The sequence below is a fragment of the Chiroxiphia lanceolata genome, chromosome 3, assembly GCF_009829145.1.
Source record: "Chiroxiphia lanceolata isolate bChiLan1 chromosome 3, bChiLan1.pri, whole genome shotgun sequence".
In the NCBI taxonomy this organism is placed as follows: Eukaryota; Metazoa; Chordata; class Aves; order Passeriformes; family Pipridae; genus Chiroxiphia; species Chiroxiphia lanceolata.
Window position 1 is genome coordinate 20,250,079 of NC_045639.1, and position 27,425 is coordinate 20,277,503.

Below are 27,425 nucleotides of genomic sequence, written 5' to 3' on the forward strand. Positions count from 1 at the left end.
AAAAAAATAAGTAAATTTCCTTTTAAAAATGTACTCAACATCTCTTTGGAGAAAGGTTATTTATTGCTTCCCATTGTATGAGTTAAGTCCTCCACTGGGGATACACCTCAGTCTTGAGTATGTGTAGCATAAACTATTGAAATGGTACTCCCTGTTTAGTAATCACATGGGTTCCCAAGAAAGACTCTTCAGCCTGTCCTGGGTATTGCCGAGGAGTCCCTGACATACTGGGAGTTATGGAACTGTGCTCCTGGCAGGCAGTACAGCAGCACAGAACAAGCCCATATATTTAAACGCAGTTTGTGAGCTAGGATGATCCTGATCCCACCTGTTTGTTCGTTTGTTCATATCTCCTTAGCACCTACATATTGTGTCTGGCACATTCCTGACCTTATTAAATAGTTAAATGCCCTAGTTTACTAAACAAAGTACAGTATGTTTTGCAAGGTGGAATTCTGGCAGTGGCAATGCTCCCCAGGCTGTGGTTATAAGGTGACTTTTTAAAATGACCATATATCCATAGGACTAGATTTCCCAACTTTCTTCCCTTACTCTATATTTGGAGTGACCTTGTGGTTGAAGTCTGAAGTTTGACTTCTGTTCCAGTCATAGCAAACCCTTCCTCTGGACTCTGTCCTCATCCTATTACTTAAAGAATACATAAAGTAGTTATATGGCAGTTACACCCAATCACATAATTGGCAACAGATGCCTATTTTAATATTTCAGGCTCATTCCCTTTTCTCTGTTCTGGTTTGGGTTGGGTGATATTTAAAAGATCCTGTGACTTACTGTCCCTATGAAGTTTTGGGTCAGTCCTAGATTTCTGTCCATTACTGGGTGAAGATCAAGAGGAACAGAACATTTTCCACAGCCTTTTGATCAGAAAAACTTGTAAACCTTCATTGCTGCTGAATTTAAATCCCATTTCTGATCCGATACTGAACCAGAGACATGTACATGATACGTAACAGGAATATCACTTTTCCAGAAGTTTTTTATTTAAATTAGTTTTCCATAATCTATAGACTGTATGCACAGAAAAACGCCACATCCTGTTGGATTCTCATCCTTCTTGATTGAAAGAGAGAAAAGGTTTGGAACATTAAACCCACTTCATTAAAAATTACCATGGATATGTAGAATTTCTTCTTCTCTTAGTGTGTCCTGGTTTTCTTCATGAGCAGTTTACAGAAAAACACAACCAAACAAGCCAAAAAAAAAAAAAAACCACAACAAAAAAACCACCCCAAAAAACAAAAGGAGAAGCAGAAGAGTTTCGAAAGGGAAAAGTATGACAATTTGGCTCCTGGAGGCAAAGAACCATTAGCACAACTTAGCTTCCTTAGTGTAGCCAAGAACCTCGAGTAGATAAGAGTGACTTTCATTGATACTGGCAGATTTATGGGGCCATCATTAAAAAAGAGCGAAGTGGCCTTGATCAGTGTTTTCAATGGATGAGGTACATACTTGCTTTCCATCAATATCAGACATGCATCACTACTTTTCCTGCCTGTTCTTTTTTTTTTTCTTTTTTTTTTTGAGAAAAGGTATAAATTGTGACCAAGGGAAGACTAGATCTTTTCTTGAGGCTCCCTGCTATAGTTTTTCAATGAAATAAATAGAGATCCGCATAAAAATTTCCCCTACTCCACATGTAACTCTTTTCTGATAGGTTCCACTTCAGGTCCCTCAGTAAAGATTTGGATTATTTGGGCACCAAATAATACCAGTGTATTTTATATTTTGGAAAAAAAATCAATAAGATTATTTTCTTTGTCACTTAAAAGTATAGAGAGTCTTAGAATCCATCACTGAGTAGCAAATACAAGGAGGTTTCATTATCAGAAGGGGTGTCACTATGATCACAAGGATGAATAAAATATTTTCAGCTTCTGATTACAGTTGATAATATAGAAATAACTTCTCTCTTTCTATAATGTCATTTTTCAGGTATGCTTGTTTAAATTCAGCTCTGTCAAAAATTACAAAGTGTAAGAATATCCAATTTGGCAAACAGTTTCAGCAACTCATCAAAGTATTATGATAGAGAGCTGTAAAACACACATCTCTGATCTCTGAGGTCCTAGGAGTGGTTCATAGCAAGCGGTAGCAAACAGTTTCTGAATAGCCTTAGTAAACCAAGGCAGCCCATAGCCAGGACCCTGACCAGGGTTAGCCCCATCACTCTTCTGACTTACTTTCCTTCTCAGCTGGCATTTTATTTCCTCCTTCAGCTTGGTGCCCCATCACAGTCTCACTCCCAATGAGTTTTCCAGCTTTTACCCTTCTGATTCTCTCCCTGATCCTGCTGGTGAGGGAGTGAGTGATCGTTTGCTTGTGTTTGCTCATGTGATGCTCGTTTGCTGGCTGGGGTTAAACCATGACAGGTCACCATAATCAGTGCACTGTTGTCCTTTGAATGCTATTTCAAACTGCTCCTTTCCATTTTGCTTTTCAGTTACTTGTAGAGTGCTCTTATACCCCAGTCATGTTTGGATTTGGATTAGGACAAATATCCTTAAACCACTGTCATCGACTTCTCAGGAACCTGTTGGACATGATCAGGAGAGCATTTCTGTGAATCGTAAATTTCTCTTGTAAAGCCATCTTTCTATTTATAAAATTTTGAGTACTTCTAAAGTCCTTTTGTCCTCTCTAATTAGTTTTCTCTTGTCAGAGAATAAGACTCAGTTGTTTCTAAGATTATTAACTTAAAATTTCTGCATAGAAAGTGCCAAGACCGATCCCTCTAGTCCTTGCTTACTTCTAGATAGCAATAAAATACTTAATATTTGAATTGATTTGCTAATTCTTTGTGACAATCTGAGTAACAGATGTATCAGCTAAATGTGTTCTTGCTGTGAAGAGCCAGTTTACCAACATATTTTGAGAAAACAGCATGGCCAGACTCCTTTTATCAGTGTAAAAACTGGGGCAGCCTACTAGTTCTCAAGCTCAGCAGAAGGTTAGTAGTGACTTTTTCAAGGTGAATCTTCTCTCAATCTATCTTTATGTACACATAATGAGGAGAAAATCCAAGACTTTCAAACTTCAGCTGTTTATATGAGCTCTTCATATTTATAATAGAATCTGAGATTCCCCAGAAAGAAGAATTCTCGAGAATCATTAGCACAGACATTGTTGTTTTCTTCCCAAATGAACATAAATCCAGCTTTTAAAACAATTTTTAGTTCTGGGTAGCTGCTAGACTTTGAGAAAAATCTATGGATAACAAATTTATAACACTTAGCAAACATTTACAGGGCTGATATATGAGTTCCAATTTTTTCTAAATTCTTAAATTATCGGAACAATTTTTTTCATCCATGTTAAGACAATCAGCTTTGTAAAAAAATACCTGTACTTTCTTTGTCAATTTTTTATCTGCTCTTAAAAAAAAAAAAAAAAGTTCTGATGTAAGAACACATTTTTCTAGCCCGAACACCTTCAACTAGAACAGCTATGAAAATCTTTTGCATCTGATCACCTGTAAAAGTTTGATTATACCAGTCAGATATGTGCAGAGTGGAAGCAAAAACCAGTCAGAGGTGAGCAGGTACTGTCAAAATCTGCTGATATTTGGAGCAATCATTATCAAAGAAGAGCCAAACAAGTGGAAGAAAATTATAGGAGACAGAAACAAAGATACTCAAAAGAGCCAGATTTTACACACATCACTGCTGGGGATCCCAGAAGATAATATTGTCAGAGAGAGTCGCAAACATCTGTGAACTCAAGCAAATTGTTAGTGTACAAACTCTCACACATACCTGCCTTTCTAAAAGTCACCCACAAAAAAGGGCTATGTTTGCACAATGTGCCTCTTTGCCTTCTTCAGGGTAGAAAAGCAAACCTGCCAGAAACATTTTCAGCCAGTGAAGATACTGTCCCAGTCCAGATGTGGTCATCTACCAGGTTGCTACTGAGCATCAAATCACCTACCACAAGCCATCCCTAACAAAGCTGTGAATCTCTGAATGCATGTGTGTGGAACTATTGCAGCACTATGGCCCAGTCAGCCATAGATCTATAATTTTTTTCTTTGTTATCGTGAGAGAGATGTAAGTGGTCTAAATATCGATGCAGCAAAAGTACCTTGTCCTTCTAGGTATGATTATACTGGAGGAGCAATCATGCAGTCTTCACTGCAAAACTGTAATGTTAAAAAGGGATATGTACACTCAGAAATCTTTCAAGCATCTGAAAGATGATTATTACACATTATTGTTAAAACATGGGTGATTTCATCTCAACACATAGTAGTTGTGAGAAATTAAATAAGCAGATTGATAGATTTTATGAGAAATTAAATACATCATCACTGTTTTCATGTTTCTAGAATGTGCTCGTGCTTAAACAGAAATAAAAACTTCAGAGCAAAAGGAGCAAGTATTCTTATTTTTTTAACAAGAAACATATCTTGTCATTGTAAATGGTCATATCTCACTGTTTGATTACGCATTTGCAAAGTACAGAGTCATCAAAAACCTTTCTCGATTCTTCATGTTCAGCAACAGCTGTGAGATATATGACCATGAATAGAAATGAATGAGAGCTAAATCATGTGTTAATCATTTCCAGAACTAGGTCAGACATAAGCTCTCTCTTGATGCTTACAGACACAGCTGTCTGTCATGGTCATCCTCTTCAACTGTCATCAGACTACAAGTGACGAACTAACAAGTTGCAGGAGCTGTGGTACCAGGTATCTGCATGAGGAGTGGTCTCAGTCAGAATTCCTGCCCTTTCAGGGGCAGCAGTGAATTTCCAGTTCATTCCTTACCACAGAAATTTGGCTTTGAGTCACTACACTGTAGATTAAGAGCGATTGCCACTACTGGCTTGCATAAGGCATGCAGTGACTCACGCCCTTGCTCAGAATAGTTCTTTTTCTTCCTTTTTCCTGCTTAAAGCCTGGATAACGTTCCCACTATTTGCAATATACATCACTGACTGATTCCACGAGGAAGATTGTTTCTACAGTTCTTCCAGTCCCTATTTTCTTTGCTTGTTTGCCGGGGTTCTCAAACTTTTCCCTTTTTAATTAATTAATTTCTTTTTCCTTTGAATTTTTGCAGCCTTAGCAGCAGAGAAGGGGCTCTGTTCTGAATAGGGCACATGAACCCTCTTGTGAAACCATAACAAACTCTATTCCCACAACAGAGCCCCCCCAAAAATGTGATAGGCAGAGAGCTCAACAAGTTTTCATATATTTGATATATTTCATATATTTCACTGCTCTTCTGTATCTACTTTAACACTGGAACAATTATGTACTTCATGGGAGTTGTAACTGATCATACTGATTGTAAAATACTTTGGAAACAGAGCCTAGCAATATGGATAATTCAAGTAATCATCTGGACTACGGAAAATTTGGGATTAATTTAAATTTTAGAAAATAGAATCATTATTAGATATGTTGATATATTCTGAAAGGGATTAAGATATAAGCTGTTCAGTCAGACCAACAGCTACAATATGTTCATGTTTATGACACTGTCAAAGGTGTGTTCGTGGGACTGTGAAGAAGTCAGAAAGACCTTTCTGTTTCAAATAAATGTTTAGGTGTTGTTAAGAGCTACCTGGACTGCCTTAGAATACTGCATTTGCTCCGTTGTCTGGGGCAAAAAAGCAAACCAATTCTCGCCTCATCTGCAGATGCCAACACTTTGTGAAAGAGGACATATAGGAGCTTAAGAGGGAAGGAAATTTTATAGACACAAATATCTTAAAGATTTGAGCTTTTTATTCCCAACTGATCTTTAACTAATTTCCATCATGGGTTTTTTATGCCATTATTAGCATAAAGTAGAGGTATCCTAAGATGCAGGTGAAATGGTTCCAGTGGGAGGATAAGAGCAAAGATCAAGCACAGAAACAAAGCCAAGAGGGTGGATGATTCCTAGCAGGTATACAGGAATCTCACCTATCTGACACACAGCTTTGGAAAACAGGAAAAACAAAGCCAACAAATGTCTTCGGAAGTAACGAGAGACTCATGTTGGCAGCTCTTTGGTCAGTGTCTGACTAAGCAGTCTTATTCAAAACTACCAGGAATGAGTGAGATCAGTATTGCTGCAAAAACATAAAGTATAGGCAGCCTGTTTCATGTTTTTCTACATACTATGCATATTTTCTCCTCTTAGCAGCGATTCATTGGCCCAGATTTTGGTCAAAATACCAATGAGAAAAACCAAGAATAATCCTACTCAGGGGAGAGAAGCTACATTAGGGGACAACGCAAAGGAAGACTAGCACCTATTTTGCTTATGTATGAGTGATCACAGATTTACAGTTCTACTCCTTTCTTTCTACAAGACTTACCACTGAGTAGCTCGGACTTTTATAAATCTCAAGAAGAGATGATAAAGTTGAAGAATGGTTGACAGCAGAAAATTATCTGGTATAATCAAATGAACATATGGACAAGGTATCACCACTATACCATGTTTTAAAGAGAAAAAGTGAGAAGGTAACTAACCCTGGCCTCACCTTCTTCTCACAATAGCATACAAGATGCATCTTTCTCAAATTTATAAGCACTGTCCCTTCCTAAAAACAGAGTCATTGTGAGATGAGCATGTCTAGACTGCAATTGCAAGGGCCCCCTATTTGTACCATGAGGAGACATACAGAATGTAGAAGGTTGGGTTTTTGACATTGTCGAATATCTTGACATAAAACAAAAACAACGTTAACTTTCATTAGACAGCATAAAAAAATTAAGAGTAAGAAAGAGGGTTCAGTTTGGCATAATTCTAACCTAGTTTATACATGTTATAGCTGTTACAATAATCTAAATTTGTTTTTAAGGATGTGATCATGTCACACACACAATAGCACCAGCGAATGGATTTTTTTTTAACTAAATGTCATATACAGGGAATCTCAATGTTTTTCTTGAAGTGGCTGAGTGATTTATCTCAACAGACTTCTGCACTTAGGAATTTCTTTACTCAAAGGTTCTCAAAGGAAGCAGTTTAATGTAAACTCTCAATATGTCACATTTTGGCAGTGATTGCTTAATGCAGCAGTGCACTAATGAATTGCTCCACTGCATCCTCTGATCATGAATATGAATCGGAGTACTATAAACTGAACTCAATGTACTGATAAGTGACTACATCTGATTGTGCCAGCAGCCAGATGATTTCCTCATTAATGAGCTGAACTATTAAAAGATGGAAGAATATGAAGCCAATCCAGCATTGCCCGAGCTTCTATGCTGACATTTTCTAGGCCTACTAGAAACCTTTGTCAACTAGTGAAACAAAAGTCACCCCCCAAAATCTTTTATGAATTAAGTTAAGACAAATAAAAGCTTCAAGGTTCAAATTCTGTTTCTGATTACATGGAGGTGATTCCTTTGTGGTTGTAGAGTTTAATATGGGATAACACAGATTTTGATATTAAGAAATTATGCTCATCCTCTCTTTTTCAGTCTCTGCTGTTCCAAGTATAGCAGCCCATGGCTGTCAGTAAAAGACAGAGATCCTCATCTTTCTAACAAACTTGACTGTGCAGAACTTCTGAATTTATTAAACTGAGGACTACAGATTTATAGAAGGCACGTTACAAACACTTCCTTTGGAATAACAGTAAGCTGCTAGAAATATTTTTATGTTTTCAGAGTCTTATTCAAAGTAAAGTATTTGTAAATAAAAATCCATTATTGTTTGCAAGCATCGACATCTTGCTTTGAAGCTTAAATATGGCCCCATCTCACCCAGAAGCACGTTCTGTGCAAGTCCAGAATGAGGCATCTGGGTCAGTTGCAGAGCCCCTAATAATTCCAGACCTCTGCTCCTACACAAATGTGAAGTGTGGTTTATTTGGAAAAAAAAGAAGTAAAACAAACAAACAAAAATAAAATTTAAAAAAAATAATTAAAAAAACCTCTGTTTCTTGAAAGCTCCAGCACTGGACCAGAAAAGTAAAGGGCGTATCTGCAGTCACCACTACTAAGGCAAATCTGCCTCTAGAGGGCATTGCAAGCTAAATGTTTTCTCTGACAAGCGTTGAGAACATCTTGGATCAACCCAGAAGGCAGTTCTTAAATTACTTAAATTAAGAGATTTTTCTGTGTTTACAACATCAGCTATGTAGCAGTCAAACAAAGCTATTGGGCAGCAACACTGAAAGATCCTTAATCCACTGAGTAACAGCACGTAGGTTTGGCAAGAGAAGATGTTGCCAGATATTTCCTGATATCCCTGAAACATCTTATAATGTGAGTTGTGAGGAACTTTTAGCACATAGGTGTTCCCTTTTAATGGCTCTGCCTGTATCTTTCTATGAGTGCTGCCATCCCCACTGGTGGTTAAATCCAAAACTTGTTGGTCATTAGCAAAGAGGTGCAAAGAGGCTTTGAACCCTTAGAACCTGGTATGTAGGCCAGAGCATCTGATATAGAAAAAGATAACATTATCTCTCAAGATCCATAATCTACACAAATTGCTCAGACATAAGTGGACATCGAAGTATTACATTCCAGGCTTTTTGTATGTTAGACAAAAATATCTAAGTGACATATCAGGGATACTTTGTTAGTGAGTATGCTGAGTTCTTCCCAGTATGTGCTGCTTCCTAAAGGTATTGTTAAGCCTCTTCAGCCATGCAGTATGAAAAAGTCCAATGATATTTTTTTCCCCTCTGTACACGGGTACTAAATCAGTTGACATTACAAAAACTACTTCTGTTTCTGCTGCTGAAAAGCAAGAAACACACTTGTCTTTGTATTGCTGCATGCTGAAGGTCACATTTTGTTATTCCAGAAAGCAGCAACCAGGACTGAAACACATTCAATGGGACAATTAGAGTAATTATGCTTCTTTTTCTGAAGACTAATATGGAGTTTCTTACATTTGTCTATTTTCCTACCATCACAGTGATTCTTTTTGATTTTCAGATACTGCTGTGACAATTTTCCTAAATGTCCAAGAGACTACATATCTTGTAGACTCACCAAGATCCAGGAATCCCCCACAAATTTTCAGAGTACTCATTTCCTGGTACCTCTATCTATACCCATTCTGCATGTTAAGATTTTGTAGTGTGCAAATGGATTTTAACATCTCCTATAAAACAGAAAAATCTTCTCTGAAGTACACATAATTTGGTATTACAATGCTATAAAAACAACGATTTTGTTGATGAGGAAAACCTAGAGTAAATAAAATATTAAAACACATTAGTCAAATATTAGAAAAAGCAATTTGATAATTAAAACTGATATGGTAAACTATATGAATAAGAAAGTTGAACACAATCAGTGTTTATACTGATAGCTGGTTATGTAATGACACCATCAAAATTTTTACTGTCTTGTTCACTATATTATTGTAGTTAATTAAAATATCAAAATTTTAGCTTTAACTGGTTTTAGATAAAAACCGTAAGTTTGCTACATGCAAACATTTTGACTTAAGCAAAGCAGCAAAACAAAATGTTCTTTGCCAGACAGACATATACACTTGCTTGCCACAGAAAGTTACCAAATGGAAGTGGTAGTCTATTCCCGGCTCACAGAAACTAGGTCTACCCCAGGACTAAAATCTATCTTTTATTTCCTTTCCTATACACTGCAGAGTTACTAACATTCACTTTCAAACTACTTTTCGAATTGTCCATGATGCTCAAGTCCTCTGCTTAACAAAAAACTACTGGTGTGTTCCGTGCTATAATATAATTAATTCTGAGCTGCTCTTGTGATCAAAAGAGTCCAACATGCTGCAGGTTTCCCAAGACTAGGTTCTTAAATTATTCCTAGCTGTTCCTTTCAATACTGGGAGTTTTCTCCATCAGCCTCACCATATACAGAAAAAATGTAGAGGTAGGTTCTCTAGTCCAAGCTCACAAAGGTTCCTGGATTTAGCAGCATTTGGTTGGGAGTTAAAACTAAAGAAGTAAGTCAAAATCCAGCTAAAGTTTCCGAGATGAATATACTTTTATATTTAAAAACATATTCAAGCTACTTCTCTGTCAGCCCTTTTCATGTGTTTATATGCTATTTATGAGAGCAATAAAAATAATAAAAAGTCTCTACATAATGAAAGAGTTGGTAAAGGTCCCTCTAGAATAATAATTAAATGGTTAGTGTAAATGTACTGAATAAGTGCTCCATGCACTTAATGAGAAATAAAAGAATTCTTGGATTTTACTGTGGCCACACAAAATAGTTTGGATGCTACATGCTCATGAATGACATAAATTCTGTTTGAACTCTAGATAAAGGTAAGAATTGGATTCCCTATGACATACAATTGGCAAAAGAAGCCCAAACCCCAAACTTCACAGGTAATACATTTGTTACTCTATTAATTTTGTGGATATCTATTTATCCAATAAAATAATCAGACCTGGTTTTGTGTAAGAAGGTTTCTGGCAAGCAGCTATCTGCTTAGAAACAGAAAAGTCTGGGTTTTTTTCATAAGAGGAGGAAAGGTGTGTATGTATCAAACAATTACAATTAGAAGTGTTGGTTTTAACCTCCATCTGTGCACTGGACCCTCAGCTATGAGCACTTCTGCCAGTGCAGTACAGGCTGCAAGGTAGGTTTTGTTTTGTTCTGGGGTCAGAGATACTGAAAGGAAGAAAGAGAAAGAAAGATTAATCTGATAAAGGCATTGCCATTTCTAATCGGACTGATGGGAAACTGTGGTATGAAGTTAAAGAGGTAACACAGGGTGAATTACTGTGATGAACTACCTTAAAGCTGAAGCAATCAAATAGATAGCTCTCACATATAAGAATTACTGTGCCATCTTTATTCATCAACAGTTTTGCACAAGTGTCTCATGTTCAATCCCTTCCAGGAACAACGAAAGCACTCTGATACATTGGATCAGATTAAATCTTATCAGCCACTGAGGTGGCTGCTTTCTGCTTCCCAGAGTTAATTCTCATTGCCATGCAGAATAAACTTTTTAAAGCTTGAAAACAACAAACTTCAAAAAGTAGTACCAGTACAGTCCAGTGCCTGCACTCGCAACCTGCTGGAACGGAATTGAAAGGGCTTTTACTGTGATGTGTGATAGCAGGAAAACTTTTTCACAGCCTGATAGCTGAAAACCTACGGAAGGGAAATTTGTAACTCCTACTTCATAGAATCATAGAATGGTTTGGGTTGGAAGGGAGCCTAAGTTCGTCTGTTTCCAAGCGCCTGGCCAGGGGCACGGACACCTTTCACTAGACCCAATTCAGAAAGTATTCACAAAACCAGACATCTCTTCAAGGTTTTCTGCACAGTTGTAGTGCACAGAAGAATCACATAACAAAATTCAGTAACAAAAAGCCTACCATGAACCACAGATAAACAGATATATTTGATTCAAATATAGTCAAATGATATGAAAAGCAAATAAGTTATCATAGAGAATTCAGCATAAAACTCCTGTAAAATTCACTCACATAATTTTAAGAATTAGCTTATGATTTGCTCTTTAGATATGCTGAGGTCTTCTCATGATGCTGAATTCCTTGAGTCTTTTGAAGTGGATGGGCTCTGAGGATACTCACTATTTTGCAGGATTGCTTGCTAGTGAACAGAGCAAACTAGTATCAGTTTTGTGTCATCAAATGTGTTCTTGCCAAGCATCACATGATTATGGCCTCACTTAACACGGGACTAGGAGTAAATACACAGGTAGTGATAAAGAAAATTAAATGGATATAGAAAAACTGATCTAATAATAAGGCATAGATGTTGTCAGAACTTTCTTTTTTTCAACTCTAAAGTTCTATCACCCAGAAGTGATAGAAGGATTTAAAAGAGTATCTTCCATGTAAATGCCTATCCTGCACTTCTGAAGACACAGATCCGTAGCCAAAAAGAATGTCTAATAACACTGAAAATGATGAACAACAGTGATGAAGCAGATACATTTATAGTTGTGAGGAAAAAAACAGATGTAAATTTTAAACTTTCTTCTTTTTTTAAACTCATTTACAAATCTGTAACAAATAAATGTGATCCCAAGTATTTTACTTGATGACTCTGGTTTTCTATCCTAAATTATTTATATTACATAAAATATATCATTTTCAGAAATCATTTTCTTAAGCTAATTTTTTTTTTAAAAAAACACACAAAAAATTTTTTTATAAATCCTGGAAGCCATAGCGCTTAAAGATCAAGCAAAATCAATCAACGTGACTTCAGACATAGTATACATCACAGGAAGACTACTTTATGGGACATTCAGTCAACATGCTTCTGTGCATTTGTTGAAATACATTTATTGATTAGTTTTCAGGTGTCTTGTGTAGTTTCCAGGACAACTACACTATTTGCCCAGCGCGGGAGTAAGTTTTTCCAAACTTTTCGAAGAGAAAAATAGATGGTGCCACTGTTCGAAAGTCCTAAAGAAATGAGAGACAAAAAAATGTTAAGTTTGGCTTAAATGGATTTAACTTTTTTTAAGGTATTTTAGAGTATATTGTCTTCTAGATACATTTCATTATATCAGTTGGAATTCAAATTATGCAAAATAACAAATACGAAATACATATTTTTTACATTATCACAGAATATGCCGAGTTGGAAGGGACCCACAAGGATCATTGAGTACAACTCCTGGCCCTGCACAGGACCATCCCCAAGAATCACACCAAGTGCATGAGAATATTGTCCAAACGCTTCTTGAACTCTCTCAGGCTTTGTGCTGGGACCACCTCCCTGGGGACCCTGTTCCAGCTCCCAGCCACCCTCTGGGGGAACAACCTTTTTCTAATATCCACCCTAAACCTCCCCTGACACTACTTCAGGCCATTTCCTCAGGTCCTGTCACTGGTCACCACAGAGAAGAGATCGGTGTCTGCCCCTCCTCTTCCCCTCATCAGGAAGTTGTAACTGCAATGAGGTCTTCCTGCAGTCTCCTCTTCTCCAGGCAGAACAGACCAAGTGACCTCAGCCACTGCTCACACGGCTTCCCCTCAAGGCCCTTCACCATCTTCATTGCCCTCCTTTGGACACTCTTTAAGAGCTTAATATCTTTCTTACATTGTGGTGCCCAAAACTGCACACAATATTCAAGGTGAGGCTGCCCCAGTGCAGAGCAGAGCTGGACAATCCTCTCCCTCAACCAGCTGGAGATGTTTTGCCTGATGCCCCCCAGGACAGGGTTGGCCCTCCTGGCTGCCAGGGCACTGCTGACTCAGATTCAGCTTGCTCACAACCAGGACCCCCAGGTCCGTTTCCATGGCACTACTTTCCAGCATCTCATTCCCCAGTCTGTCCGTACATCTGGGGTTGCCCCACCCCAGGTGCAGAATCTGGCACTTTCCCTTGTTGAACCTCATATGGTTGGTGATTGCCCAGTCCTCTCATTTGCCAAGGTCTCTCTTCAGAGCCTCCCTGCCTTCAAGGGAGTCAAGAGCTCCTCTGAGTCTTGTGTCATCTGCAAACTTGCTTATTATCCCTTCCAGACCTGCATCCAAGTCATTTGTGAAGATGTTGTATGAATATTACTTTGAAGAAGAGCACAAGAATTTCTTTAATTGAAAGCAAATATGTATTCCAAACACTCAGCAACTATAAGAACTGCAAAAATTTCCTTCTCTAGAAATTAAATTTTATAGTCTTTTGCAAATCATGGTATTCATTATCCTCTCTGGCAACCAGGCAGGTTAAAGACAGCAAGAAAATCATACTATATTTTAACTTTTCTAGCTTGGCTGACATTAAAATATGGATGTTATACCAGCTCCATATGAAATGGTAAAAAATAAATATATATAAAATTTGTATTAGTGGAAACAAATTGATCAGGAGTCCTGGTAGAAAAAAATACAAGCAGGGTGACTCCTGAACACCATTTTTTTCTAGGCAAAGTTCATGGCTATTACATTCAATTTTTTAAAATGCAAATGCTTATAAATCTAAATTGAATAAGAGAAATGCAAGTGACCCTGTGCCTTAAGAGTACAATGCCAATTCAGAAAACAAACAAGAAAGTAAAATAAACTAAGTATTCTAACTGATATTTTGATTTTGCTACTTACTAATAAATGCCCATGGTAAATGATTAGCAAGTCCATGCCCATTTAAGATCAAGGTTTTAAAGCATTCTTAATAAAATTATTTTCTTGGACTGTGAAATACTGAGAATAATATAACAATAGAAAATACTTGGTTTGCATTAAAATTGTTTTTCCTTTCAGAAAGTAACATGCCACAGATGAACTCTCAGCTTTCCAAGATCTGATGATACATTTTTAAGAAGTTGGTCAGAGCACTTCCTACTGTTTTCTATTGTCAGTATAGTGCTCTGCAAAAGTGCATGGAACTGCACCATCTTGATAATGTGTCTGAGGTCATGTGTGAATGAAAGCCAAAATTTTTACCTTTTCAATGCATTTCCCAATTTGAAAGGTTTATTTTTTTCTTAAAAAGAGAATGAAAACTCTTTTTTTTTTTTTTTAATTACATGAAGCAGAATTATCATTCTCTGGATAATCTGGATTTAGCTACTTCACAGAGCACTGTTCAGCTCCATCTCCATAAACAGAGCAATTCTGACTTCTGGTAAGCTTCATGTAAACACTGACAGGGCCCACCTGAGTTTCATCTGCATTGCATGTTGCCAAACTGTGACCATATAATTTCTTACATCTCATACTTAAATTTGTTTGGTATGATTCCTCCAAAATTCTGGAGTAGAAATCTAAAAATAGCAAAGTAGACACATACATTCAAAATTAAATACTCCCTGTATGGTGTGAAAGTGAGTACTGTCCCATTCTTAAATGATTCACAAGATTTACTTTTTAATGTTTCCCTATGGTTTGTACTGACCAATGTCTTCCTCAACAGAAACAGTCTATTTGCACATTTTCATATTAAGCTTTAAGAATGGCACAGTATTTTATTTGTCAGTGTCTTTTTGGCAACACAAGCACCTTCTTACTGAAGGAAAAGCTGTCCACATAATTATTATAAAAAATATGATAGTATCTCCTACACAACTGCAGATGGTTTTCTTCTAAAGTGAAGCTCGTTATATTTAATTTAGTAAATTAACCAGATTAATACTGTTCATGAGAATGGAAAAACAACAAACCATTCACTAGTTGCTGAGAAAGCAAGCAGATAATCCAGCAATAATTTAGGATTAAGCAGTAATTCAGAGCAGAATCCATTATCCTCTATTTTTAAAATAGTAAGTATATTTTGAATTTACATGCCGGACAGTTAGGTACAGTTTAAAAAATGGTGAACAGTTTAACCAGTGGTGAACTTGGGGTGAGATAGGGAAACCAGCAAAAAGTGTGTACCCCCCCATATCAGGATAAAATCAGGAATGGTAAGCCTGAGCATTGAAGAAATCTTCATTTGCTGGAGCAGACGGCTTTTGCTATTAGGATGCCTGGCCAAACAAAAACAATTGGCTGCCAAAATTAGCTCCTTGGGACGATTTAGAAGCCTTTGAAGTGAATAGTGTTTTTGAGCTGGAACTAAGCCCAGGTCCAGCTTCAAACTCAAATCAAAATGACAAAGAGGAAATTTTCTGTGCCACACGCCCCCTCAGTGTAAGATTACTTTGGTTTGGCAGCTGTACTGTTTATCTTGTTATTTAAAACTATTTCACTAGATACTCACAACTGAGCATTTAAACAACTGGCTCCTATTATGACGACAGCAGTTATGTTTGACCACATTTAGAAAATATTACAGAATCTGATGGATAAATAAAAGCATTGCTGGCTTTAGATTAATTAAAGAAGTTTAGAATATAAACTAGATAAGTGCTGCACAGTATATATATAAAAAATAAATATCTTTTTAGGAAAATAACCTGATGTTTCTGTATTTGTAGATACAGATTTTAATTAGGTTTCAACAACGAGATAAAGTAAGGTCTGAAAATACCACCTGGCCTTGCAAGATCTACCTCACAGCACTGAAGAGAGTCTATGACACTATTTCATAAAGGGAAAGGAATTGGAAGCCAGGTTCTCACGTCTATCTATTTTGATGGTGAAATGACAGTTCAAAATGTACAGTGAAGCACCGCAACGCACTGCTCATTGATTCTGGCAGGCTGCCAGGATCATCTTGAATTTAATCTGGTTGCTACATAGCACAGAAGGTACGAAGTTATGTAGATAATCCTTTTGAAGAACAAAGGTTGTGAGTGGAGAAAAACAGGCTTCTTCAAAATTATTTTCACCATCAGTCCCTCATTGTTGGTAGTCAAAACTAATAAGCTTACAAATATAAATTCACACATATTGATGAGACTGACCCCACTGGTTTTGAGTCTCCAGATCACAGAAACATAGAGCTGAGCTTTATGGAATTTTTCCACAATGCATTCTTAAACCATGCAACCTGTCACTAGTGGGTTCTGTGGTGCTCCATCTTAGGCCCTGTGCTTTTCGACATCTTCACAAATGACTTGGATGCAGGTCTGGAAGGGATAATAAGCAAGTTTGCAGATGACACAAGACTCAGAGGAGCTCTTGACTCCCTTGAAGGCAGGGAGGCTCTGAAGAGAGACCTTGGCAAATGAGAGGACTGGGCAATCACCAACCATATGAGGTTCAACAAGGGAAAGTGCCAGATTCTGCACCTGGGGTGGGGCAACCCCAGATGTACGGACAGACTGGGGAATGAGATGCTGGAAAGTAGTGCCATGGAAACGGACCTGGGGGTCCTGGTTGTGAGCAAGCTGAATCTGAGTCAGCAGTGCCCTGGCAGCCAGGAGGGTCAACCCTGTCCTGGGGGACATCATGCAAAACATTGCCTGGCAGTTGAGAGAGAGGATTGTCCTGCTCTGCTCTGCACTGGGGCAGCCTCACCTTGAATATTGTGTGCAGTTTTGGGCACCACAATGTAAGAAAGATATTAAGCTCTTAAAGAGTGTCCAAAGGAGGGCAATGAAGATGGTGAAGGGCCTTGAGGGGAAGCCGTGTGAGCAGTGGCTGAGGTCACTTGGTCTGTTCTGCCTGGAGAAGAGGAGACTGCAGGAAGACCTCATTGCAGTTACAACTTCCTGATGAGGGGAAGAGGAGGGGCAGACACCGATCTCTGTGGTGACCAGTGACAGGACCTGAGGAAATGGCCTGAAGTAGTGTCAGGGGAGGTTTAGGGTGGATATTAGAAAAAGGTTGTTTGGACAATATTCTCATGCACTTGGAGTGATTCTTGGGGATGGTCCTGTGCAGGGCCAGGAGTTGTACTCAATGATCCTCGTGGGTCCCTTCCAACTTGGCGTATTCTGTGATCATTCTAAGCATCAGAGACCCGTAGTTCTCAGGACTGAGACCTATTCTTAAATTCTCAAATTAATTTATTATAACACTTCCTTTTTAGACTTGTCAAGCTTTGACTCCTTTCACTCTAGTAAATTGTAAGTGACTCAAGTTCAACTGACAGAGCTTAACAAGGCCTATGGACCCTTTTAATACATTTGACTACTTGACTGTCGTGTGCTGATCAGTTCAAAACAATGCAGTCAGAAAAGGTGGCATAAAGCCTTCAAAGATTTGTCTCAATCAGCACACTGTGATGCCATAGATTAGACTTGTCAAATGGTCACATAGTTTATCTCTGGAATGTTATTAAAGCAAATTCTAAAGACATTTTTCATCTGACTATGCAGACATACATAAATACAGACCACATACAAACACTGGCAAATGAACAAGACCTTATAGACCTACATATCAGCTTGAAAGCCCTTGAAAATGCCTTCCATGATATTCTAGAGATATATTTGCACTAACAGTGTTTCTTTCAGAACAACTTTGAGAGTACTGTGTAATATCCTGTGATATAAAAATGCAGTTTGGAATGAGATAGGAATTACAATTGAATATCTTCTTGGAAATTTAATGAAGTAGAAAGTCAGCTGCTTCAGACCAAAGCAAGAATAGACAAACAGCAGTAGCATATCTACTCACAGATTCCTGCGTACACACTTCAGGTAATTTTGTATAGCAAATCTCTCAAGTCCATAATAATTATGAAGCTGCTAAGCATGTGATAAACTTGGAACAATAAGCATACAATAAACTCATGATACCTGATTTACAGCATAGCACAGTCTTTCTCTGTAATGACAAAATTTGGTTTGGCTGCATAAATAGCGATTTGGTTGCGTAAATGGAGATTAAAGTTGTATTAGGTTGTAAAAATGTAGATTTCCTTCATAGGTTAGGAGAAGTAACATGTTCAGAGGTTTCAAGGATAAATTTTATAATGAAAAGTATTCTCTGTAATGTAAAGTATTCCCTCTATACCAGAGATTCAGAGCACCGAGTCCTCTTCTGAGTCAATCTAAAAATACTAAAGCCACTGTATAATTGCATTATGTCAACCATGGCACCATGTGCTATGTAAAAAGTAAACCAATCCATGAAAAGTTTGGATCTCAGAAAAACTCTTTTGTAGTGCTGGAATTATATCTGTTGCTCCTATAGAGACCTACAGGTCTCCTCTGTTCTTCTCTACAGAGAAAACCTACTCCTTAAGTAACTTCTGTTAAGAATCAGTGGCAGAAAGAATAACTGAAATGTGAGCACAGCTGCTGGAATCATAATTCCATCTTCATGCTGCTGAATAGTAAAGTCAGGAAACAAGTCCCTTTTCTTTACTTTGAAATCAATATACACAGGTAAACATCAAGACTTCAGAGCAGTGGAAAATTCTGCATAAACATCCATGCAGTAATTACGTTCTTAGTGCAGTGGTAAGCCCAGTGAGCAATCTTGCTTTCCCACAAAGAAGGGAGACACCTCATGTGCACACCTCATTTGAAAACTAGGCAGTACTGCCAAGTGTCACTGTCCACAACCCCATCTGTTTAACACTAAGTGGTCATATTTAAGTGTTCCCTATGATCCTAATGCTTGCAGAAGTAAAATTAGAGTTTTAAATTGAGCTGTCATAGTAAGCTTCCTGACCTACAAATAGCCACGGAGTTCTCCCAACATCAAAGTAAACTAGAAGCAGTAAGCTGTTAGACAAGTAAAATGTTGATCCAGCTAACTTTTATTCTCAACAAATTTATCAATACTGGTTAACAATACTTCCAACTAGTACAGGGCCTTCTGACATGACAAAATGAATGTAACAACCCATTCTGTCAATACAACACAAATGTCATTTCAAGTGCTCAAAACCCACTAAGCTACCCTAAAAAAGATTGATTTATCTGCTCCAGTGTTTCTTTGGGGCAAACTTTTCTCACAACTGAAACCAATTAGTGGGCCTGGCACTTGTAGTGCAGAATGTAGGTCAGCATCAAGTAATAAAAAAGTATTGACTTTTCTCTGTCTGTAAGCAGCATGAAAGGGGTGCCATGGCCTTGTCGTATATGAAAAGAGCTCCATTAATTTCACTTATTTCAACCAGGGCTGTCAAATACTAATGCTTCTATTGCACTTTTCACACAAAGTACATTGACACCAGTCCTGGCCTCAGTGTAACAAGTTTACAATATTTCAGTCAGTGAAAGGGGTACTATAATTTTTAATTCCCTGTTGTACATTTAGTCTCTTTAAAGCAGCACTGCTCATAAGACCTACTGAGAGATATGAGCTGAGACATTAATAATGGCTACACACTTCTTCCCATGGGCAACAGAATCTATTTCTTGGGCATAGCTTCAACAGCTAATTAGCCATAAAGTTCAGGACACAGTTGTTTGGCATAACTCTGTTTTTGTGGCTGGTGGGCACAGACTGCGAATTTTACTTTCTGCCATGGAGAAATAGCCAAAACCTAGGAATAGGTCTTCCATGACTTAAGGCTATAAAATTGAAAAACTAATGTGTTAACCAATTGGGTCAACTAGCCCCTTCAAATAAGAGATAATAACAAAAGCCTGGATCGTGCCTTCGGGACTGGATCTCATTGTGTCAGAGCAGAGGTATTGACTTCCAGGGAAAAGCAGTGCCTAATCAGAGTTCCCTGCACCACAGTGGACAAGTGACCACTGCTGTGATGAAGGGGGTAGAATGACACGTTTCCCTGTTCAGCTTGCCAGCACGATGCAGAGGAAGAGAACAAGGAGCCATCATCTACCTCCTTCTTCAACTGTCAACTACCACCACCAATCCTAAAACCTCCAAATTTTGTTCTATTTGGTAAGTGTAACAGAGTTTTCATGGAAGCATAGGTTATTTTATGAGCTTCTCCATATTGTGGATAGACACAGCAGAGGTCAAACTGACCCAAAATGTTATGACCCTGTTGCCCTCCATTCTCTGCAATTTGCCTTTTAAACGGACTTTTTTTTCCCAAGAAAACTTTATGGTTCTTATTGACAAGCTTGAGGGCTCTGAGTGTGATGTCTACTCATTCTCTAATTACCTCCTGCAAATGCAAACATCACCAACAACAATAAAACTCTTTGATTTAAAAAGACTGGGTGACTATGGTAGAAGGCAATTTTCTACTTGCTTTAATGACTTTGTAAGTCTTATCCTTTGAATCAACTTGCTATTAGATCTTAAAATAAAATGATATTGTATAGCCATCATGAAAGACAACTTTATAACCTTCTGTGTTGCGCTTACATCAGGCAAGTTTTTTCTATTTGTTAGTTTTAGTCTTTTATTGACATTATGATAATGTGTTGCAGAAGAGAATCAGGGAATTATGTTCACAGTGGGAAATTTAACAACACTATTTTAATATCCTATCTTCTAAACAGAAACAGAAAGCATTAATTGCTACTTAATTTATGTAACAAACATTTCATCATTTTTTACACTATTTTTTATGGAGATTTATAACTATCACTGACTCTTACACGTTTCATCTTTTGCAATTAAAAATGAGAAAGCCAAACTCAAACAGTGCTTGCTAGAAATCATAAAATATTTCTAATTATGGTTCATGAGTTTGAAAAACCACTGACCTGATAATCATGCAGGTTTAGATTCTTTCTGCATGATGTGTCCAGTACAAGCAGCACAGCCCCATGTGCTCCACTGTGGTAGCCTGATATAGAAATTATAACTCCATTCCTTCCTTTCTCTAATATTTGGAGAAGGAAGTTCTGCTACTCATCTGTGCTTGCTACAGTTTGCTTTCTTAGCTCAGCAGCTAAACTGTGCTAATTTGTGCTTTAGAGATAACTGGAGACAACTGGCTAACACAAGTCAAGCTCTAAAACTTCTTGTCCTCATCTGTGCAAGGTAGTAGAGGATGTGTTCTAATACTGAAAAGAACCTATCTTAGCTCCTGTGTGCTAAGAAGCCCACCATACCCTTTCATAGCTGCACAAATTAAGCTGTGACATGACAGAAAATAATGATGCTCTTCAGAATGCAATAGTTTGAGCCATTGTACAAGGAAAGCACAACTATTCCTAAATGAGTAAGATATTCTGTGATAGCTGTGTTCATTAAGGAATACAAATGTGTCAGCCCTTGCTGTCCTTTCTCACAAGAGAAGGCAAATTATCTCTTGGCTTTGATGGAAGTTTTGTGTAAGGAAGGACAAAGGAATAAAGGGGAAGAATTTGGTCCAGTAAATTACTTTTTCCTGTAAGTATTGCCTCTGTAAAATTAACCTGGGATCTGAAACTAGGCTGTCCTTTTTGTCATGTGTAATATAACCAGCAATGAAGATTTGTGGCCCAAATTTGCATTTGTTACATTTACTTAGTACCCTGCAGTCATTGTTGTTGTCCAAGGGGGAGGAAGGTTGGAATTCCCAGCTGTACCCTCTAAGTTTATTTATTCCATTTATTAATGATCTGCAAGTCAGGAACTGTTTGGTCCTTCCTCTCAAGCATGGACTAGCTTTGCAATACTTTATAAATATATTCACCCTTATAAATTACTATTCATATAATTAATTTATGTGTATAAAGCTAATCTACTGAAGAAGAAGTTACCTTGATGAAGTCACTTTTCAGGTACTTTTAGACCTATTCAGAGCCGGTATCAATATTAAAAGTATAGTTTGCCACACAAAGTTACAGTGTGTGCTGTACCATACTTCAAGCAATGTTATGGAACAACATCACTCAAATTCTATTCTGAAGGTCTGTATTTGAATCAAAATTGCCAAAGATAATATTCTATTTTTTCAACTATGTAGCCTTTTTCTACAAGTAAATTAAATTAAGAAACCAATGTGAATTTCTCCACAAGCTATTTCATACTTGGATACCCTTGAACTTTACTGAATCTGGGCTAAAAAACAAATGTGCAGTTGAAATAGTTCAATAAGTATTCAGAATCCCAGGAGGTGTTTATTTGCTATTGTCATGCAAATGTCTACTTCTTGCAGTGTATTTTAACAAAATGTTTTTGAAGAGGGGGGTAGAAGTTCACCTTAATTTATTTAAGATGTATAAATAACGTTGTCAAGAATGAAAACACTCTGATGAGAAATATATAACCCTTTTGTGAAGTTATTAAATGTGAAGTGGAGGTATGCCTAACACTACATTCCTGTGTACAGAAAAATACAGTCTTAAAAAGTATCTAATGAAAATAGTAATGGACATATTTTTACCACTTTACCATTTACCATTTTTAAACCAACTTCTTGTCCTGTCCATCACACACACTCTGCTAGTAACAAGACTTGTATTAGAAGTACTGCACTTAGGGATAAGCATCTTGATTTATGCCATTTATAAGTTGCTCCTTTCATTGTCTAATCTGTTCAACCACCACATTCTCTTTCCAGCTGAAAATAAGCCAGTGCCAAGCGCTGACTGCCAAGACAAATTCAGAACCACTTTTAACCTGCTAGACTAAAGACAGAAAATGTTTAACCTGCCAAGATCAAGTTGCAACTCTCTCTAACTTGCCAAAATAATGTCACCAAGAGTTAAGGAGGAAAACTTCTGAGTTGGAATCTTCAACTGAAAATATTTTTTATCTTACCGGGTTTCAGTCATGTCTTTTTGAAGGGAAAAAAAAAGTTGTAATCAATTAACAATTAACAAAATTAATTAACAAAACAAAGGCACATTGATGCACTGTATTTGGCTTCTGATATGCAGCAAAAACAGCATTCCAGTTAGATTTCATCTGCTTTCACACTGTTCTGGATGACGTTTCCAAACCTGATTGCTTTCTGTGATGAAATGACCAGATACGCTGATAAAAGGAGAACAGTGGATGACACTGTCTGGCTGAGCTTTAGCATGGTTTTCAATCTCCCAGAGAATCCTTTTAACCAAGTTGGTAAATTATAGTCTAGATGTGCAGACTAATAGATGTAATAATTGTCTGTAGTATCAGGTTCAAAGGGTAGCAATGAACGGTTTGTACTCTTAACTGGAACCTGAGTACAAATGTATTTCCTCAGGTGCTGTCTTGGGACCTATCTTAATACCTTCATCAGTGACCTGGAGGTGGAGATGGAATGCACTCTCATCAAGTTCATGGATTACACCAAATAACGGGTACCATCAATACACTTGAGGGCTACCATTCAGAGTGATGTAGACAGGCTAGAGGAACGGCCTGACAGAACCTTACAAAATACAGTATGGACAAATGCAGCTGGCACAGACTAACTCCAGAAACAAAGCAGGCTGAAGGCTGACAGGCTGAGTTGCAGCTCTGCAAAAGAGGACCTGGTGGTCCTGACGGGTAACTGGCTAAACATGAGTTGGCAATGTGCCCTAGCACTGATGAAAGCTGAAGAGAAAAACAGCTTTCCTCTTTCAGAAATATAAGCTACCTTCAGAAGAGATTGAAATAATCAAACAGGAATATTTTATCATTTTGCAGGCAGCTTACTTGGCAGGTCAGCTAACACTAGAGAAACTACTCCTATCCAGTGTTTCCAAATGCTCTCATTAATCAATAAAACCAGAAAAAAAGCTTATAGGTTAATACTTATGACTATTTTTTCTGTCTGTATTTAATCATACGTGATAACATATCTTTGTTGTGTGACATGTTTTCAATGGCACTTTTTCTCCCATGTAAATCCACCAGTTCTTTGATACAGTTCAGGAATAGCATCAGCTACAGTGATTATTCACTCAGGTGCCACAGATTTGTTTTGGCATTGGCATGAAGCTAGTTCTGACAAACTGCTGCTGATCAGAAGCTTTAGGAAGAAGAACAGTTTATATTTAAAGCCAAACATTATTTCAGATTCAACAGTGGCCAGAAAAATGAAATGGATTACACGTATTAGCACAAATTTTAAAAACAGATTGGAGAACAATTCAAAAACTAAACCCATGCTGTATTGGTTCTGATATGAATACATGCTATGTATACTAACTGTAACACCTTGTGCAAAGATATTCTACACTACTGCATAAGCAAAAGTTTATTTAATTTTTCAGCTGGATAACTTCCAAAGTAAATTCTACACTCCGTTGTCCATGTTGAGGAAAGAATTTAGCCTTAGACTTTAACATCTATGCCTTTAATATCTATACAGAACTTTCAATGTTTAGCTGAATATGATTATATCTTATAAATGAAGAGGAACTGGGAATTTTTACAACGTTTTATATGCTAATTTATTCATTGACAGTGTAGTAGCAATATAAGTTATACTGTAAAGTTTCCCATACTTCTTTCAGGACTTCGGATTTGAACTGAAGTGTGGAAATTCTTTAAACAGCAAGACATTTTGGTCTTCCTTCTGCCAAAGGCTTGGGCATCTGCAAAAACTACAAATCATGCCAAACTCTTTGAGTGATATATGGAAGGCCACAATCCACTAGGAAATAAGCTAAGACGAAGTCATTCATTTCATTTAGGTCCTTCAGTGGGATTTGAACTATCCAGCCCACAAACCATGTCTCATGAGATTGCAGTGTACATCCAGCCCACAGTAATAATGATTCATATACATATATGTGTATATGCTTTATTGCTACCTTTAGCTGGATTAAAAGCAATATATCAAATTTTATATTTCTGCTTCTTTTATTAGCTTTCTAGCACTTGATCAGCTGATAGAGGCGATAATGAAATGTTTTTTTATAAACTGGAGTTTGTAAGTCCTGTCCTGAGAATGTAATATTTCAAAAAATAGCCTAAGCTTTGGGGAAAAAACCAATTACAGAAACAGCATTAAAAATGCCAAGCACTGGGCAGAAGCAATTCTGGATCAGTTTAAAAAAGTGATTGATGAAACTCTAATCTGAGCTGAAGGAACAGTTTCACGACAAGCTGTGACCATTCCACACACTTCATTAGCTGCCATAATTAGCCTGGTGTTTCAATTTGTTAGAACTGGTGGGGACAATTTTACTCAGAATGCAAACATCAAAAAACAGGGTGCCTCAGACTTCAGAAGAGGCTGATGAGAAGCTTTTCTAGTCTCTGTTAACTAAAAGATTAATTACAGCTGATGGGAGGCTGTACTCTGATTGTCACTCTGTCTATGTGCATTACTTTTAGCATTAGAAGAAAGACATGGTTGACACTACACTGCTCAATCAAGCAGCTTTGCATTAGTGTACAAAGTCTGTTAATATACATTGTTTTTATTGTTTCTCCTTTTCTTTTTTTCCCCCTAAGTTTGAGACTCTCATACCTAATAAGTTATATTTCAAAGGAGCAGAGTATTTGGTTGCTGATGATGAGCACTTACCATAAGCATAAGTGTTGCCATTCCTTCAAAAAACTACAGGTGAGAGATCCTAACGTCTCACAGCTACTAGCTGGGAATATTATTAGTTCCTATTATCACAGTCAAAATATAAATTCCTACTCAAATACTCTCATTATGAAAAACAAAACCATTACAGTTGTTAAACAGATATTGTGTGTATCACAGGCTTCATAACATATCCTCTCTACTTGAGGTGCGATTACTTCTATACATTAACTCAAAGCTTGTAAAATTATTATATGGAAGTGAAGTCTGAATTTGAAGTGCAAAGGTTATTTCTGAATAATTCCATAACTTTCATTCTAGAGCATTAACACATGGTAACACACCTACTCATAAAAAAACTCCTTATGTGCATATGCCTTTCAGTTTCTCTATATGTATTATGCTGAGATCAGCAAAACCTGTAAGAGAAGAAATAATATAGTTTATCATGATGGAACATCCTTTTAACCTGAGTTTGTAAAGGGCATGTTGAAAGCAGCTCTTCATTACATTAAATGAATAAACACAGAAGTGTGTTCCAAAGTGAGTATCATACTACTATTTAAAATGGGGCAAACAAGTTCAGAGTTGATTCATAATACAAATTTTGAAGAAAGAAGTAGTAGATACTTACGTCAAACCATTAAGACAACAAGAAGTCTGTACTACATACTACAATGTCTCATTCACTCCAGCATGAATGCACAAAGCTTTTACTGTGATTTTTCCTATTCAAAGAACGTAGATTACTCTAAAATCCATTTTTCTGCACTGAAGTCCTACTGCTCTGAGAATAATCTACTTTTACTCTCTGGAGAGATCATCAAAACAAAAAAAAACTTGCATCCTTTCTTTCAGCTTGGGCACATACCTGGTACAATCTCTTAGAATTCACCCAGAACAACTATAGGTATTAATAGCACTTGAATTATACATCATAATGAGTCAGTGTAACAAAATCTGTAATTCACACATCATTTCAAGATGTAACAGTCTGTAGATCTAAGTGTATCTGTTGCAAGAAAGCCATCAGAATATGTGTCTCTGATCTTAGACTTCAATATTGTAAACTCAACAGCAATGTGCATCTAAAGATGAGGTTAAAAAAGTCTATTTTTTCTGTGAAAATAGGTAATACTATTTTTCCCAGAACATTCTTTCTAAATAGCATGTATTTACATATTGATTATATTCATTACAAGGCAGATTCTTACCTGATGCAAATTAGCCTAGCTCCATGGATATATCTCAATTATGCTAAGTGCTGAGGATCAGCACTCATACCTGCAGTTTTCAACAGTTGTATGGACCATGTAATTCTTAGAGGATTGTGAAAAGCTTTCCGTTACTTTAATTTTAACTCTATTTAACAAGCACAAACAAGGTCTTGGTGAGTATTATCAAATAATAAGTAGCCTGCTTTTGCAGATAAGTTTCATAAAAAATTTTAAGTGACTTCAAAACATAGCCTTTTTAATTCAATATTGTGGTAAATTGAATTGAGTTGAAATACATTATGTTTGACATACATATAAAAAAATCTACTTAATTCCAAGAATACTGAGCAGCCTATCCAAAACCGACATGAAAAGGTAAGGCTAAGCATTTCCCATTTTAGTGTGAGGATTTTGAATTCCAAAAAATCATATCCAAATAGTCAAAAGCTAAACACAATATAAACAATTAGGTGTAACTTCAATCTTTCCTGTTTAGATTAACCCTTTTTTCTTTTCCATAAAAGCTCTGCCACAAGTTACTGTAATGTACTCTAAGCACGTACTGACGGAATTGGTCAAGATACTCTATTTCTAAAGTGTTTCTGATTAAATAAGATTTAAAATGTTTAAGCAATATATACAATGGGAATTATTTA

The 27,425-nt window shown here is 37.1% G+C and overlaps 1 protein-coding gene across 2 annotated transcripts in view; it reads right to left on the minus strand.

Moving 5' to 3' along the window:
• Positions 1–12,221: 12,221 nt before the first annotated feature.
• SPATA17 (spermatogenesis associated 17) overlaps positions 12,222–27,425 on the minus strand; it is an 87,503-nt gene continuing 72,299 nt past the window's right edge. For both annotated transcript variants that reach the window (XM_032683513.1, XM_032683512.1), the window contains one exon: positions 12,222–12,366. In XM_032683513.1, the coding sequence (XP_032539404.1) occupies positions 12,286–12,366 (81 nt within the window). In that variant the 3' untranslated portion in view covers positions 12,222–12,285. The remainder of the gene's footprint in view (positions 12,367–27,425) is intronic.